Raw genomic sequence first — 17217 nt, forward strand, 5'->3', positions numbered from 1 at the left:
CATCTTTGTTGTAGGAGGCAGAGCTACCAAGAGCTGTTTACATGAGAGTGGTTAGTAAATGAGGAAAAATAACCTTAGAGGGTCAAAGTTGTAGTACCCCGCTACATAGAAAAAATCCCCAGGCCCTCAACCCCGATGACCCTCCTACATTAGGCCTGGAAATACTATACTACAGACTTGACACACAATATCTGCATGAGTAATTACATCCCTTCCAATGGACTACACTCCCTTGGTATCTTCTCTGTACCTCAGGTCCTTAGCAATACCGGAGCAGAGAATAAGTCATAAAAAGCATATCACTAAAATAATATACAGAGAAGTATATACAGTCTGTGTGTAGGTGTGAAAGAGAGAGTTTATTATACCAGTGTGTGTCAGAGAAATTCATTTTTTTAATTATTGTTATATAACCGAAACAGTATCTTGCGATATAATAAAATAAATTGTAGACAATTTAATTCCATGGTTATATTTTATTATCCAGTTTTAATAACATGCAACTTGTTACTTCATGCCTCTAGTTTGGAGTCTGTTGTGGCTTTTTTCACAAGAGAATAATATGATTTTTAAAAAGGTCTGTAATATAGAGCACTAGTAGTTTTGTGCAGGCACAGTTATTCAGGACCAGTAGGTTTTATAACACAAAAGGCATTTTTTGAAATAAAGCACTTTACTATTTAGAGTCTATAAAGAGTACATCTAACAACATTTTGAAAGCAAGTTAAATGTGAAACCAATAAATGCACGTACACATATCATACATAAAACAGTTTAAACATTTATTTTTGAATGCATTCTTGCATCAGTTTTCACGCTTTAACATTTAAAAGACCGAATAAGTAAAAAATTAATATTAAACCATAACAATAAATCTGCTTGACCTTTTTCTTTTTGAACATGAAGATAACCGACGTGTAAGTTATAAAATAAAATACCACGACAAACAGACACAGAAATGAACTAAATTTCTCAAACAAAATTTTTAATTTAGTTATAATTACATTTCGATACAACTTTTTCTCAGCTTTAAGCGCTCTTTGCAGCGCTAGAATTCTAAAGTAACTAATAGCCAAAAACAACAACAACAAAAATTGTATCCACAGCTCTTTTTCTGCAATATACTAAAACAAATGAGTACAATTTACACGAGTTAAGATGTGAAATAAAGAATTGTAATTCTTGTGAAAAAGGAAAGTCAAAGCACATACGTTCAGCAATCGCAACGATATTTAAACACTGCTTTATGTCGTGGGTTATTATGTTCTGAAAGAAATATTTTGGGCACGAGAAGACATTTTCAGCGGATTGGCAAAATGAAACGACTGGTTTGCCGTACAGACTTTTTTTCCTTTCGTCCCAAAACATAGAAATCAAAAATATCTGAATAATTAGCATCATTTACTAAATGAAACAAAAAATTCAGTGATTTATCAGCAAAAATAATGAAGGTTATAGGCGTTCTAATTCAACATTGTTTCTGTAGTAAGTGTTTAGTTATATGTTATATGTGAGAACAGTAAACTAAGATATCCAGAACACTGTACAGGAGTGAATTACCATACACCTTGACAAAACACGAAACATCAAGGTCTGTAAGAAAAAGTATGTACCACTGTTTCTGTAAAACATTTTAAACCATTCTCTTTTAAAAATCGAGTGCATTATGTTATCCACATTATATTATCCAAAAACCAAAACAGCGACTGAATGAGAAACGCTAAAAATAGAAATGACAGGCAACAGCCCCGTCACGTGCTTTAGTCCCGTAGCCTTCAGGTGAACAGGAGCTTGGAATGGTGAGTAGACAGTAGATAAAATGTGTAAGTGCAGAAAGGTCAATACATTTCAGAAATGTCACCAGGATATTTCAGGACCAAACCGTCGCCACATCCAATAAGCAAGCGGCCGTTAAGGTCAAGGTTCAGAGCTGTGGGCCTCACAATGTTTCCACTTCCGGGCAGGTAGTCGACGAACGTCAGGCCAGTTGTAGTGACTTTTGTCACGTGCACACTGTCGTTCATCCAATCAGCGATCAGTAGCAACTTTTCGTCATAGAAGCAGACGTCTGTCGGGAAGAAGGGTTGTTTCGGTGACTTGTAGGTCGCTATGGGGTCATTAGACTTGCGAGAATAAAGTCGTACAACACGGTAACCATTTTCTTGTCCATTCTTACTTATTATTGCTTCATGACTTGAATTTTCATCTCCGTGTTGATGCTCCTCTTCGTCTACCACAGCAAAGAAAGATCCAGGAAGATTTGCGTCAAAGTTATGTATTTTTTGTACCCCCGGAAAAAGCAGATAGTCACCAAAATTACATGTTTCCTTTCCATTTTCCCATTTTAGCTCCATTCGACTAATATAACATAAACCCTTTGGACAGTTTTGAACCATGCCAAACATGCTTATACTCTTGGAACCAAATGCCCTGTTCTCTGAGTCTTTCCATTGCCACAGATAAGATTTACGTGTGACATATGTTACCCGCATTTTATAAGTGTTAATCATAACTTTAGAGCCTGCAGACCCCCAGGTCATGTGCTTCTCATTGGAAAAGTCGCCTCCTGTTCCTCCATAAATGACATCAAAAGTTGTGTCCTCTCTTTGCCGAAGAGCGTGCACTTCATTACATTCGCTATCATCACATTGATCCAAGCAATCCATGTCCACGTTTTGTACAATCGGAAAGTTCAGTATGACTGGGATCCCAATGAACCACTTGATGTCCTCTTTAATGTCGTTGTTGAAGTCGCCATGGAGACCGGGACAGAAATACGTATCAGGCAGTCCGTCTTCAAGTTCTTTTAGGCGCTCGGAGCTTCCTTCTCCCTTTGTTATCTCTTTCTCCACCTGCAGGACCTCTGTGTCACAGGCTGAAGTCAGCGTCAGTCTAGTGTGGTTTTTAAGCTGTAGAAGGGAGTTAAGTTCGCCTTGTACTCGCTGTGTGTCAGCAGCCATTTCTTTTTCCAAACTATCGGAGATTTCTTCCAGTTGTTGCTGTGCTTGGTCACGATATTCTTGTGCCATTGCTACAATAAAGTCAAACCGGACTTGAATCTGTTGGAAATGGAAACAGTATTTCTGGATTCAAAATCTTTATGTCATAAAAAGCATTATATTTTTAATCATAATAATCAATGCCCAAAAAGCATCTTGCAACAGTCTGTCGTGGTTTCTTCTCTCTGCATATATGTGTGTGATGGGTGAGAGACAGAGAGAGACAGAGAGAGAGACAGCATTTACCAACCTGTTTGGAGATTCCATTTCGCTTCTCTCGGGCTCGTTTCTCATTTCCTTTCAAACATTCTAATTTGTTGGTCACGTGATCAATGGAATCCTCTAGACGATGCAGTTCCTGTTTAATGGTTTGCTTAGAACGACTTGCGGCCTCGGACAGATCTTCGGTAACGTGCCCATCGTGTTTAGTCAGCTTACATCTCAAGCAGATGGCTTGGTCACACTGGGCACAGTAGAATAGGACATGTTCTTTAGTGTGAACAGGACACTTTAAATGGGTTTCATCACTGCGAGCCTGCTCTAGAGCTTCGTCAGTGAAGTAGAAGTTGACTTGTAGAGCACGCACACCACCTGGCGGTACAGTAGCACGAGCTCTACAGGTAGGACACGGGATGGTGTTTCCATGGACGTTTGCCAGTTGCTCCAGACACTCTAGACAGAAGGTGTGATGACAGGGCAGAAATCTCGGAGATGTAAAAACTTCTCTGCATATTGCACATGTCATGTTTATCTGAGCAGAAGCCATGTCTGAAGCTGCCATGATAGTGTCCTGGAATTAAATCAAGAGATTACGGGAATATTTCTCTACAGTTCACAAGAAAGGAAAAACACGAGATTATATGTTATCTAAATGTTGAACTTTCTTAATCTATAACACATACAAACAATTTTAGAGAGGAAGTCTGTATTTTAATGAAAACTGGTTATTATTTTCTTTTGAAGACTGTAGACAGAGGAAGTTAAATACAAAAATGGGTGAGACCTCTAATATAAGCAGCAGTTGCAGAAAATGTCAGTGTTCCAGTCAGCATGAACACATGAAAACAGCAAAATACTACTCCCTCACTCTCTCTTTCAAAAATGAATTAAGCGAATGAATTAAACATCTTTATCAGTGTAATCACTGTTTGCTGAAGTGTTCCTCTCATTTACAAACATGGAAGTCGCTTGCTAAGTCATCTGCAGTCACTTTGTGGTGCTGCTGTCACTACCACACCACACACAATGTTATTTGTCACAGTCACAACACAGCTTTTGTGATGGGTGTATCCCGTGAACTATCACGGATGAGATTTGATTGTCAACTTATATTTCAAGCATTGGAAAAGCTCTTTGAGTAAGGGGCGGTAATTGATACCGTGAGTCACATTCATTAAAGATTGTTTCACTATTGTATCACGCGTGACACACTCCAACACATAAAGCAATGAACCAAACTTTGAGAATGCATCCAGATGAAAAAGTTTGCCGGAGAAATTCATTGGGTGCTACTAGGATTTCTTTTCGTAAACAAGCCGTACATTACTTTCCTAAGTGTATCATTCAAAACAATCTATGTTAACATGCATTATTTACTGCAAACCTTCTAATTTCAATTTTATTATAAATGAACTTCAATAATTATTTAAAATCTGTAAAAAACCTGAAAGTGCTTTAGCCTTTAAGGGTTGATATAATTTAAAACAATACTTTTATAATCTTTTTGAAAAGACAGGTTACATTTCGTACATTCATCATCTCAGAAGTATCACTTTTATTAAACTCTCATTTGAATTATATGGAACTTTTATATCATATCATGACACTTAGCAAAGTAGGCATACATACCGCCAGACAATTTCAAGATATGTTTGCAGGTAATGAGATGAAATCTTAATTTAATTCTACCACTTCAAACATCTACACCAAAGAAAAACTGCTTGTCATTGCATTAATCTGTTGTATCAATCTGATTTCTGAACACTACTTTAGTTATTTATGCAATGGCTTCAAGCAAATATCAAACTTTATCTCGTTTCTAACACGTTGTGGTGGAGGACGACGGGGAGAGACTGTCATAAGAAATGTCTGACACCATCAAGTGTCTGAGGTGCAATTATATGATGATGAACATTTGTCTAGGTAAGGACGAGCTGACTGCATGTGCCACACACTGGTCTTAGAACTCACTGTTTCGTGTTGACAGTTGGTGTTGTCAATAGAATAAACACGAAATACTGTCTTTCGAACTACTAAAGTAATTCACATACAGTGAGTCATTACTCACATTAACTACAACCGACCCAAAGTGAGCTCCCTACAAAAGAACCTACTTAACTGAATGAATATCTCTTACCTGTAGAACAGGTGTGAAGAACAAACTGACGTCTACTGTCACGGCTCTGGAAACCAATTTTAAAGTAAAATATAGTAAAGGTTTCTACTTATAGAATACACGGGGTCTGGTGGTAATCATGACTGGAACATGACATCATGTTGTTAGATGTCTATGGTATATTAACCCGAAGCTCATGTTTTTATTGTCTAGCACAGCTAGAGTTAAAATATTATTGTTTAATCACATATTCATTGCTGCCTCTTTTAAGCAGATTTATGGATTCTCTCTCTGTTGTCAAAATTGCCGATTTTATAAAAATTCTTTCATGTTCTAGATAAGTTATCGATCCTTGAATAAGAATAGTAGCAATAAAATTGATTTATATAGCACAATACATAACCAATATATCCAAGCCTATTGCTCTGTAGACATATAACAACCACAGCCGACGACGATGACGATGGCGACGACCAAAACCAAAGAAGTGAAAGACTGAGCAGCACAGTGTTAAGCAAAGGAAGATCACCACAGACAGAAAGTCGAGGTCAGACCAAATCGGATTTAAAGCACATCGGCCGGTCGCCTATGGAAACATAGATAAACATATTGTAGATTATTGGTTGATAATATTCAAAAAACAAGTGGTCGTGAGTTTTTGGCCTTCATTCGCTGGGAAGATTGATTTAAAAAAATAATAGTAACTATTTTTAGTAATAGCTGTTCAAACTACGTACAAGATCGACTATACCCGAACCTGAATACTTTGCCCAGGAAAGATAAGTCGCTAATTAAGTAGCTATCCCACCGCTCATTAATATATGTTGGACTTGATAAGTGTACCTCATTAACAACGATCTATTTTGACACGAATAATTCACTACCTTCCTTCTCATGAGCATTTTAAAAACTAATTTTGTTAAGACTTAGCTTAAATGAGTACAAAATCTCACTACAAAATGAATATGTTTTGAGTTGTAAGAATATCTCTTACCTGTAGAACAGTTCGTGACGCACTAGACACACCCTGTCATGGCGCAGGGCTCAGTTCCGGGAAAAGAAACCATATATGGAAAGCTTTTATTTATAGACTCTAGCCATGAATAGAATGTGACATCATGTTTGTAGATGTCCATAGTGAGTGACCCTATTATCCCAAACTTCATGGTTTCATTGTATAGGAAGGAACTAAAGTACGATTAGTTTACGATTAGGGTCAAACTATTATTTAATCACACATCGATCTTGACACCTTACTGTCTATTTTTAGCAGATTTATAGACCGCGCCCTCTGGTGGAAATTCCCGATTTCATGGTACATGTTTCAAGTTACAGTGTAACCACCAACTCGTTAATAATAATAATAACAAATTTAACTTAATACAGGAGATATTGCAGCCATATAGACAATCTAGTTGCTCGTTACACATTATACTAATCACTATCGACGATTACAAAGAATGAGTAAGATGGAAGGCTGAGCAGCACTGCATTATGTAAAAAGAGATAACTACAGATATAAAGTCAATCATAGATAAAATCGATCTTGTTTTTTTTATACAATTGAGTAACTTATAACTAGAGACTTGTGCTACGTTGTGTAGATATCACCTGACTGGCACAGTTAGGTCTGACATTTATAAACCAAAAACATCTTTCTTGTAGCAGGCAGAGATAGCAAGAGTTGTAAACAAGGGTTGTTTACATGAGAATGTTTAGTAAATGAGGAAAAATGACCTTATAGGGTCAAAGTTGTAGTACCCCGCTACATAGAAAAAATCCCCAGGCCCTCAACCCCGATGACCCTCCTACATTAGGCCTGGAAATACTATACTACAGACTTGACACACAATATCTGCATGAATGATTACATCCCTTCCAATGGACTACACTCCCTTGGTATCTTCACTGTACCTCAGGTCCTTAGCAATACCGGAGCAGAGAATAAGTCATAAAAAGCATATTACTAAAATAATATACAGAGAAGTATATACAGTCTGTGTGTAGGTGTGAAAGAGAGAGTTTATTATACCAGTGTGTGTCAGAGACATTCATTGTTTTTAATTATTGTTATATAACCGAAACAGTATCTTGCGATATAATAAAATAAATTGTAGACAATTTTAATTCCATGGTTATATTTCATTATCCAGTTTAAATAACATGCAACTCGTTGCTACATGTCTCTAGCTTGGAGTCTGTTGTGGATTTTTTCACAAGAGAATAATATGATTTTATAAAAGGTGTGAAATATAGAGCACGAGTAGTTTTGTCCAGGCTAAGTTAAGGACCAGTAGGTTTTATAACACAAAAGGCATGAGGTGAAATAAAGCACTTTACTATTTATCTATCAAGAGTACATCTAACAACCTTTTAAAACAAAGTTAAATGTGAAACCAATAAATGCACGTACAGTATTACATATATCATACATAAAACAGTTCAAATATTTATTTTTGAATGTATACTTGCATCAGTCTTCATGCTTTAACATTTAAAAGACCGAATAAGTAAGAAATTAAAATTAAACCATGAAATCAATCCACTTGACATTTTTCATTCCGAATAAGAAGATAACCGACGTGTAAGTTATAAAATAAAATACCATGACAACCAGATACAGAAATGAACTAAATTTCTCAAATCAAAATTTTAATTTAGTTATAATTACATTTCGATGCAACTTTTTCTCAGCTTTAAGCGCTCTTTGCAGCGCTAGCATTCTAAAGTAACACATCAACACAAAAAATTGTATCCACAGATCTTTCTCTGCAATATACTAGAACTAATGAGTACAATTTACACGAGCTAAGATGTGAAATAAAGAATTGAAATTCTTGTTAAAAAAGCAAAACCAAAGCACATACGCTCAGTAATCCCCACGATATTAGTCAACTATTTTCAGTCTTTTATAAGATTATATCAGATTCTAAAAGAAATATTTTGGCCGCGAAATGACATTTTCTGCGGATTGGCAAAATGAAACGACTGGTTTGCCGTACAGACTTTTTCTCCTTTCGTCAAAAACATAGAAATGAAAAATATTTGAATAATTAGCATAATTTACTAAATTAAACAAAAAATACAGTGATTTATCAGCAAAAATAATAAAGGTTATAGGCGTTCTAATTCAACATTGTTTCAGTAGTAAATGTTTAGTTATATGATATATGTGAGAACAGTAAACTAAGATATCCAGAACACTGTACAGGAGTGAATTACCATACACCTTGACAAAACACGAAACATCAAAGTCTGTAATAAAAAGCAAGTATGTACCACTGTTTCTGTAAAACATTTTAAACCATTCTCTTTTAAAAATCGAGTGCATATGGAATCCACAAACCTAAACAGCGGCTGAATGAGAAACGCTAAAAATAGAAATGACCACAGCCCCGTCACGTGCTTTTGTCCCGTAGCCTTCAGGTGAACAGGAGCGTTGAATGGTGAGTAGACAGTAGTTGAAATGTGTAAGGGCAGAAAGGTCAATACAGTTCAGAAATGTCACCAGGATATTTCAGGACCAAACCATCGCCACATCCAATAAGCAAGCGGCCGTTAAGGTCAAGGTTCAGAGCTGTGGGCCTCACAATGTTTCCACTTCCGGGCAGGTAGCAGACGAACAGGTCAGTCAGGTCAGTCAAACTGACGTTTGTCACGTGCACGCAGTCGTTCATCCAATCAGCGATCAGCAGCAAATTTTCGTTATAGAAGCAGACGTCTGTCGGGAAGAAGGGTTGCTTCGGTGACTCGTAGGTCGCTATGGGGTCATTAGACATCCTAGAGTAAAGTCGCACGACGCGGTAACCATTTCGTCGTGCATTCTCCTTACTCATTATTGCTTCAAAACATGAATTTTCATCTTCGTCTTGATGCTCCTCTTCGTCTACCACAGCAAAGAAAGAACCATGAAGGCTTGCGTCAAAGTTATGTATTTTTTTTTACCCCTGGAAAAAGCAGAGGTTCACCTGAAGCAGATATTTCCTTTCCATCTTTTTCTTTTAGCTCCATTGGACTAATACAACATAAGCCCTCTACATAATCCTGAAAAATACCAAATACGCTTGTACTCTTTGAACCAAGTGTCCTGATCTCCGAGTCTTTCCATTCCCAAATATAAGGTTTACGTGTGACGCATGACATCCGTGTTTCACATGTGTGAACTATAACTTTAGAGCTTGCAAACCTCCAGATCGCGTATATCTCTTTGGAAAAGTCACCTCCTGTTCCTCCATAAATGACATCAATACTTTTATCCTCTCTTTGCCGAAGAGCGTGCACTTCCCTACATTCCCAATCATCACATTGACCAAGGCATTCCATGTCCACGTTTTGTACAATCGGAAAGTCCAGTCTGACTGGGGTCCCAATGAACCTCTTGATGTCCTCTTTAATGTCGTTGGTGTAGTCGCCATGGAGGCCGGGACAGAAACGCCTATCAGGCAGTCTGTCTTCAAGTTCTTTTAGGCGCTCGAAGCTTCCTTTTCCCTTTGTTATCTCTTTCTCCACCTGCAGGACCTCTGTGTCACTGGCCGAAGTCAGGGCCAGTGTGGTGCGGTTTTTAAGCTGAAGAAGGGAGTCAAGTTCGCCTTGTACTCGCTGTGTGTCAGCAGCCATTTCTTCTTCCAAACTATCGGAGATTTCTTCCAGTTGTTGCTGTGCTTGGTAACGATATTCTTGTGCCATTGCTACAATAAAGTCAAACCGGTCTTGAATCTGTTGGAAATGGAAAAAAATTTTTGTGGATAAAATCTTTTATGTCATAAAAAGTAGTATATTTTTAATCTTAAGTATTATATACCCAAGAAGCATCTTTGTCCGTCGTGGTATCTTCTCTCTGTGTGTGTGCTTGTGTAGTGGGTGAGAGAGAGAGAAAAAAAAGAGAATATTAACCAACCTGTTTCGAGATTCCATTTCGCTTCTCTCGGGCTCGTTTCTCATTTTCTTTCAAGCATTCTAAAACATTGTTGGTCAAGAAGGCAATGGCTTCCTCTAGACGATGCATTTCCTGTTTAATGGTTTGCTGACAACGACTTGCGGTCTCGGACAGATCTTCGGTAACGTGCCCATCGTGTTTAGTCAGCTTACATCTCATACAGATGGCTTGGTCACACTGGGCACAGTAAAATAGAACACGTTCTTTAGTGTGAACAGGACACTTTGAATGGTTTTCATCACTACGCGCCTGCTCCAGAGCTTCGTCCGTGAAGTAGAAGTTGACTTGTAGATCACACACACCACCTGGCGGTACTACAAAGGGAGTTCTACAGGTAGGACACGGGATGGTGTTTCCATAGCGATTTGCCAGTTGCTCCAGACACTCTAGACAGAAGGTGTGGTGACAGGGCAGGAATCTCGGAGATGTAAAAACTTCTGTGCATATTGCACATGTCATGTTTATTTGAGCAGAAGCCATGTCTGCGGCTGCCATGATAGTGTGCCTGGAATTAAATCAAGAGAATACGGGAATAGTTCTCTACAGTTTACAAGAAAAGAAAAACACGAGACTATAAGTTATTTAAATGTTGAATTTTCTTAATCTATAACACATACAAACAATTATCTAGATGAAGTGTGTATTTAAATGAAAATTGGTTATTATTTTCTTTTTAAGACTGTAGACAGAGGAAGTTACATTGAAAAAATTGGGTGATACCTGTAATATAAGAATCAGTTGCAGAAAATGTCACTGCGTTCCAGTCAGCATGAACACATAAAAACAACAAAATATACGAAAACGTCTACGCCCTCACTCTCTGTTCCAAAAAGGAATTAAGCGAGTGGTACATTAACGTCTTTATCAGTGTAATCATTGTTTTCTAAAATGTTCCTCTCACTCAGAATCAGAATCAGTTTATTGAATAGGCCATCAGCCCTTTTCAAGGGAAAGCATAACCATCAAAGATATATATCAATAGTAATATAATTATAGGTAAGCACAACATGCCCAGGTGCAAGTAAAGATATGCATTGTCATTTAACCATACACCATACAGTTATATAAATATGCAAGTACAAATTAATACTTATCAAATTAATTTTAGTCACAAGACAGAATATAACCAACTAACATTAACATATCTTTGGTCTAAGTCACAGTTTTTTCTTATTTCCAGTGCATTATAAACAAAAGATTCAAGACGTAGCGTAGTTCGCATTCTATTATCTGACATCAAGAGTGTGAAATGGAAAAGGGAAGGGTGCTTAGAATATTTTTTAGGGATGAAAAGTTTACGAAGGTCCATATATTTAGGGCATGTAAGGAGAAAGTGCTGTTCAGTTTCAACTATGTCAGGGCAAAAGGGGCAGTTCAAACATTTTGACTGAGTTAAAAAATAACGCTGCTGATGGCATTTAAGTACAGTTATACCCATTCTAAATTTTATGAAGGTATCTCTTATGCCTCTGTGTTTCAACCAGACAAGATAGTTGCTTAAAATAATATGAGTCTTGAATGTATTGTATGGGATATATCTTGAACTGCTTTGAATAGCATTACGCCACTGTTGGTGGTAACAGTCTATCAGTCTGCTTCAGGATTTGTAGGAACAGTTTATCATCTCCAGTCCCTTGGCTTTCCCACACTATGCCAAAACCATATTTATACAAAAATATCATAATAAAGTGCAGCCATGTTTTCTTGTTTTGCTCATGAAGTAGTGTTAACATTAAATAGGCTTTTTTCTGGAGTCTAGTTTGTGGCATTCTTAGCAAAGGAGCCAATATCCAACACACCGCACTGATGCATTAACAGACAAAGGGAATCTACCACATTCCCCATATGTCAACGAGTTACGTGTCCTCGTTATGACTCCTAAAAATCTTTTCATTGCGAAGGTGTGAACCTTCTCAATGCTATCATTACTGGTACACAGACCCCATATTTCAGAGCCCTATAAAAGTATTGGCTGGACCTGTGCATCAAAAAGTTTGAAAAACAGGTTAGGTGAAGTATCAACAATGTACCACAACAGTTTCAGAATACTTATAACTCTCCTCTTTGCTTTTTCAGCTATATCTTCTAATGCATGTGTAAAAATACACCTTGTGGAGAAAACTATACCCAAGTATTTGTATACATTCACAATTTTTAAAAAAGAATTACCAAATAACCATTTTTCTTTACAAGATATAAAACCACCATTTCGAAAAATCAAGAAATTTGATTTATCAAGATTAACAGCAAGATTTAAAGACCTTGAGCACTGAAAAAGAATGTTCAGCTGGTTCTGCAGTCCAATGATTGTATCTGATACAAGGGCAACATCATCAGCAAAAAGTAAAATAAATATCTCAATAAGTTCTGGGGTTAGCTGGACACTATACTTCCCATACTCATTTATGTCCTTTGTTAGTTCTTTTATAAACAAAGTAAATAATACAGGGCTGCAAATCTCACCTTATTTAAGGTCACAGGGACATTCAATATAATCAGACAGTTTTGCACCAGCTCGCACTCTAGCCTTTACATTATTGTACATGCTTTGGATTGCTAAAACCATTTTTCCTTTTAAACCATTTTTTTATAAGTATATTCCATAGCTTGTTTCTTGAAACCATATCGAACGCTTGACAAAAGTCTATGAAAGCAAAATACAATTTTTTATGGTTTAGTAGCTGTTTCTGAATTAATGCCATGAGGAAAAAAGCTTGGTCTATGGTACTGTACCCTCTCCTGAACCCTACTTGTTCTTCCCCGATTATTTCATTGTCCTCCATCCAATCTGTAATTCTCTTAATCAAAATAGCACTATATATTTTACTACAGAGATTTAGTAGAAAAATGTCTCGATAATTTTCTGGTTTACTGGGATCACCTTTTTTTGTGTAATGGTTGTATTATTGATTCAGTTCACTGGTCAGGAAATAGGCTGTTGTCAAACAGGTAGTTAAAGTATGTGGTGAGAAAAGGGAGGACATAATCCAAGGCATATTTATAAAGTTCTCCAATTAAGCCATCTGGCCCAGCTGCCTTCTTGTTGTTTAAGGATCTCAAAACATTTACTATTTATTCTTCTGAGATAAAACTGTTTAGTGCTTCATCATTTTCCTTAGTGGTGCTACTAATATCCTATGTTATACTATTATAACGAGCTGCAATACTGCTGTCTGTCACTTCTCTGCTTGGATTAAAAACACAGTTAAAATGGTTGAACCATTGTTCAGTAGGTACAGGGTGTGCAACTGGGGGTTTCCTCTGGATGGTCTTGACTGTTTCCCAAAACCATTTAGAATCAGTTATATTTTCTTTTAGACATCTCACTAAAGAGTTTTTATGGTCTGCTTTTTTCTTACAAAGCAATTTTTTGTAGATTTTCCTATATTGCAGATATTTTTGTCTTTCCTCATCACATTGTGATGTACAAAATTTCTTGAGGGTCTTGCGTAGATGTTTCCTGCTTTCTCTACATTCTGCATCAAACCAAACTTTTTTTCTCTCTCTCCCTGTGTATATGGTCTTCTTAACACATTCACCAGCTAACCATAAGTCATCACTGAACATTGTAAGGGCAGTATTTATGTCTTTTACAATAAGATTTTCAGCCTCCCTAAAGAGGCTTTGCACAACATCACTTTGAAGCTTGATCTGAAACTAAGATTTTATCACCTTTCCATATAAATTTTTCAAAATTACATTCTGAAATTTGCTTCTTGATCCCTACTATCGAAACGAGTTAAGTACTTCAACTCTACAGGCATGTGTTTGGATTCCACCATAGGTAAAACTGGGAGAAGATGGCACATCCTCAGTAAAGTTTCAGAAACAATAAAATAATCAATAACACAGCAACCTGTGCTAGAGATATATGTAAAGTTTCCACTAAAAGTACCATAGCTAGAAGTGTGCAATGTTTTTAAACCACTAACAATTACAAGATTAATTCCATTACAGAACTGCAACAAGTAGCGTCCAAAAGAATTAATTATTACATCCGCGGAGCATCTGTGAAAATTACATAAAGTAGTAACACACTGTCGATCTATACCACTCTCATCATCGTCAGCTGTACTCTAATTCTCGGATCCTGTCCTTGCATTCCGGTCGCCTATAATCATCAGTGGTAATTCCCCTAGTTGTTTTGACACTTCTAGTATACAGTCTTCTAATATGGCTATGTCATTGTAGATATCAGTATCTTTATAGTAATGTGAATTTGGTGGGGAAATGTACAGACCTAAAAGTACAACGTCTTGATCTCCCATCAGTTGTTTGACATCTTAATAGCGACCATGTTGTCAAATTCAACAAAAATTTGTGTAACAAATTGTCTCGAGTCATTCTTAATTAGTAAAGCGACACCGCCCGAAAGCCTGCCGGGGGAATCTGACAAATTTAAGAGCTGGGAGGTAAAAACCGTAAAATTTGGGAACATAGCCTCAGGCACTGATTTGCAGAATGTTAAACAATGTCAAATTTATTAAACAGTAGCAGCAAGTCTGTCTTACCGTCCACAGAAAGTCCCTCGATATTATATGATAGTAATTTTGATGAACTGTGGTGGGCCTTTTGGTGGGCATCTTGTCACTTTTTTCTTGTTGGTGTTCTTTTTAGGGTACCGTAGTCCATTTTCGAGGTCCTCCATTCACTGGGCAGACAACTCTGACTACTCGTGCTTGCTTTACTTGATTACCGGTCTTAGCATGAGCTGCACGAGGGGGCTGTCTGCGTCGAGAAGAGTGTCTATCTGTACAATCTTGCTCCGAATTCTCACACACACACACACAAAACAAGTATCAATGTCTCTAACGCTCACACAAAGAAAAGGGGTATATAAAAATAAACAATCAACACAAAGAGTAAAATTGAAAATAAAACAATTACCCTGTGCACAGGCGAGTCACAGTAATCGTGAACAAAACACAACACCCACACGTGCCGCGGGGTGACCGCTCAAGCGTCCGTTCGGGGTGTTTGCTGGTGGCAGCCCGCCCTCTGGTCATGCGTGCCAACGCCGACCCCCCCTCTCTCTCTCCCTCTCTCGTCCAGCTGGACCCCCTTTCTTCCTCTCGTCCAGGCACGAGGCGTGGCTAGGTCGCTGGTCACGTGACCCCCTGCTCACAGGGCCCCGCTCTTGGTGCTCCGTAGAGGGTATGGCCGCACACTGGCGCAGCAGGGTCACGGGTTCACGCGCCGTCGAGTCGTGAGGAGGCAGGGTGGGGGTGGTCAAAATGCCGAACAGTGGCACGATAAAGAATGTGAAGACACGTAGACACGTAGCAAAAATGACAACAGGAAGAGGAACACAGAAGAATGAGACATAAGCCTGTAGAGAGAGCAATCCAACCAATCAAAAAACGGCTCTCCCACACCTACAGTTTCTAAACAAATATTCTAGTACATGTATATACAGGTGACCAACAGACTAATGGTCCTAAACATATAAAATCCGCACGGGTGCATGCCACATGCGTCGCGACCCTGCCTTCACACACGCTAGCCTAACATGGTACATGTCTTACACTCAAGGAAAATTATGAGAACGTGGAAAATATACAGATTCTCTCATTCAAACTTCCACCCCCAAGTAAAGGCCCCCACAGACGGGAGTGGTGTAGAACAAAGAAAAAGACCTCTACTCACCCAGAACAGCTCGTGATAGAGCTCGTGATCGATAGAGGTGAAAACGCCAGTTACCGGGGCCACGGTCTAGCACCGCCCCACTCGTCCGGCACCGTTCGCTGCTGGGTGGCGACTGTCCAGAAACCACAGCAAGACGCGCCAAGGATCCCGCGCGCGCGAAAAGAACAAAGGTAAAGAAGAAGGGGGTGAAAAGTCAAAGGGAGAGGGATCTGGATTGTAACAGTCCGGTCCAGAGAAGAAACTTGTTTTCTTTTCTTTGTGAGAAGTCCCCTCCAGCCCCCCCCCCATGCGAGGTCTTTCATTTCCCCCACCACTTCCGACGCGCGCACGACAGCGCCCGCCTCTTAATGTGATCAGGGCTCGTTAGAGAAGTCTACAGTGATGGGTCAATTCATACATTTTTCTCTCCGCCTTCATCTCTCTCCCACCAGTTGTCACAGTCCTGTTGTAAGGAGAAAACATCCTCCACACCGTCGCTTTTGGACATAAATTTTTCTTTTTTGCTGATCTTTCCACAAGTTTCTTAACAGTACCAAACTTATTTAATAAAGTTTATTTCTTTTAACCTGTAAAACATGAATATATTTGAGTGCTGAAAGCTATAAAGTTTATAAGCTAGCGAGGGTGAGAGAACAGCGTAGTTATTTTCTATTTATAGATCAAAAACCTACCTGTCCTGCGACTGCCTCTCGCTTCTCTTTGGCTCCTAAAACATAGCAGATGATATATATTTTGGTTGCTGGCACGAAAAATGTACAGTTTATAAGCCAGCAAGCGTGCGAGAACAGCGTCAGTATTTTCTATTTATAGATTAAAAAAAACCTTCCTTTCGGCGACTGTTTGATATAATGTTTCTTATTTCCACAATTTGTCAACCAGTTTAGAAAGTAAAGTCCCGCCAACTACTTTAAAGTGTGATATTAATTGCATCGTTTCAGAATGTGCTAGTAAGATAAAATTATCGTTTGAAGTCAAGTCTGTCGGTTAATTATACACAACTAAGACATAATAAACATTATGTATGTGGGATTCGAATGTGGCTGGTTACAGACTTTACACTGAGTGAGTGAAATTTAGTAAGATTTGGTTTAAATCTTCAGTTGTTTTTCATGTATTACACGACGGGGAATCCAAACAAACAAAAATATGGTTCACCAGTAGTAAACTGATGAGTTTAAAGAAGAAAGTCTGCTTCAGCTTATCCGCTAAATGGTATTTAAAGCGTCCTAGACATGCTTCTCGTAATACATTTGTACAAATTGTGAATACAATTTTTGATTCTCAGCAAAATTACAAACAAC

At 38.1% G+C, this 17217-nt stretch overlaps 2 protein-coding genes across 8 annotated transcripts; both read right to left on the bottom strand.

The window, feature by feature from the left end:
• Nucleotides 1–654: 654 nt before the first annotated feature.
• Nucleotides 655–6478, bottom strand: LOC112557321. Of its 5 annotated transcripts, XM_025227107.1 has the most exons (6): nt 6329–6478; nt 5738–5920; nt 5356–5401; nt 5084–5087; nt 3250–3786; nt 655–3059 (listed from the first exon to the last, which is right to left on the bottom strand). In XM_025227107.1, the coding sequence occupies exons 5-6, from the start codon at nt 3778–3780 to the stop codon at nt 1839–1841; spliced, it is 1752 nt and encodes a 583-aa protein (XP_025082892.1). In that variant the 5' UTR covers nt 3781–3786; nt 5084–5087; nt 5356–5401; nt 5738–5920; nt 6329–6478; the 3' UTR covers nt 655–1838. The 5 variants fall into 5 exon arrangements, with proteins under 5 accessions (XP_025082892.1, XP_025082890.1, XP_025082891.1 ...); XM_025227105.1 differs by lacking the exon at nt 5084–5087 and having other exon boundaries at nt 3250–3789; XM_025227106.1 differs by lacking the exon at nt 5084–5087 and having other exon boundaries at nt 3250–3789; nt 5733–5920.
• A 1292-nt stretch (nt 6479–7770) lies between these two features.
• Nucleotides 7771–16108, bottom strand: LOC112557323 (tripartite motif-containing protein 2-like). 3 transcript variants are annotated; one of them, XM_025227110.1, is made up of 5 exons: nt 15917–16106; nt 15158–15599; nt 14782–14998; nt 10232–10775; nt 7771–10050 (listed from the first exon to the last, which is right to left on the bottom strand). In XM_025227110.1, the coding sequence occupies exons 4-5, from the start codon at nt 10763–10765 to the stop codon at nt 9262–9264; spliced, it is 1323 nt and encodes a 440-aa protein (XP_025082895.1). In that variant the 5' UTR covers nt 10766–10775; nt 14782–14998; nt 15158–15599; nt 15917–16106; the 3' UTR covers nt 7771–9261. The 3 variants fall into 3 exon arrangements, with proteins under 3 accessions (XP_025082895.1, XP_025082894.1, XP_025082896.1); XM_025227109.1 differs by lacking the exon at nt 14782–14998 and having other exon boundaries at nt 15917–16108; XM_025227111.1 differs by lacking the exons at nt 15158–15599; nt 15917–16106 and having other exon boundaries at nt 14782–15135.
• Nucleotides 16109–17217: the final 1109 nt, after the last annotated feature.

Source organism: Pomacea canaliculata, linkage group LG2 (genome assembly GCF_003073045.1).
Source record: "Pomacea canaliculata isolate SZHN2017 linkage group LG2, ASM307304v1, whole genome shotgun sequence".
Lineage (NCBI taxonomy): Eukaryota > Metazoa > Mollusca > Gastropoda > Architaenioglossa > Ampullariidae > Pomacea > Pomacea canaliculata.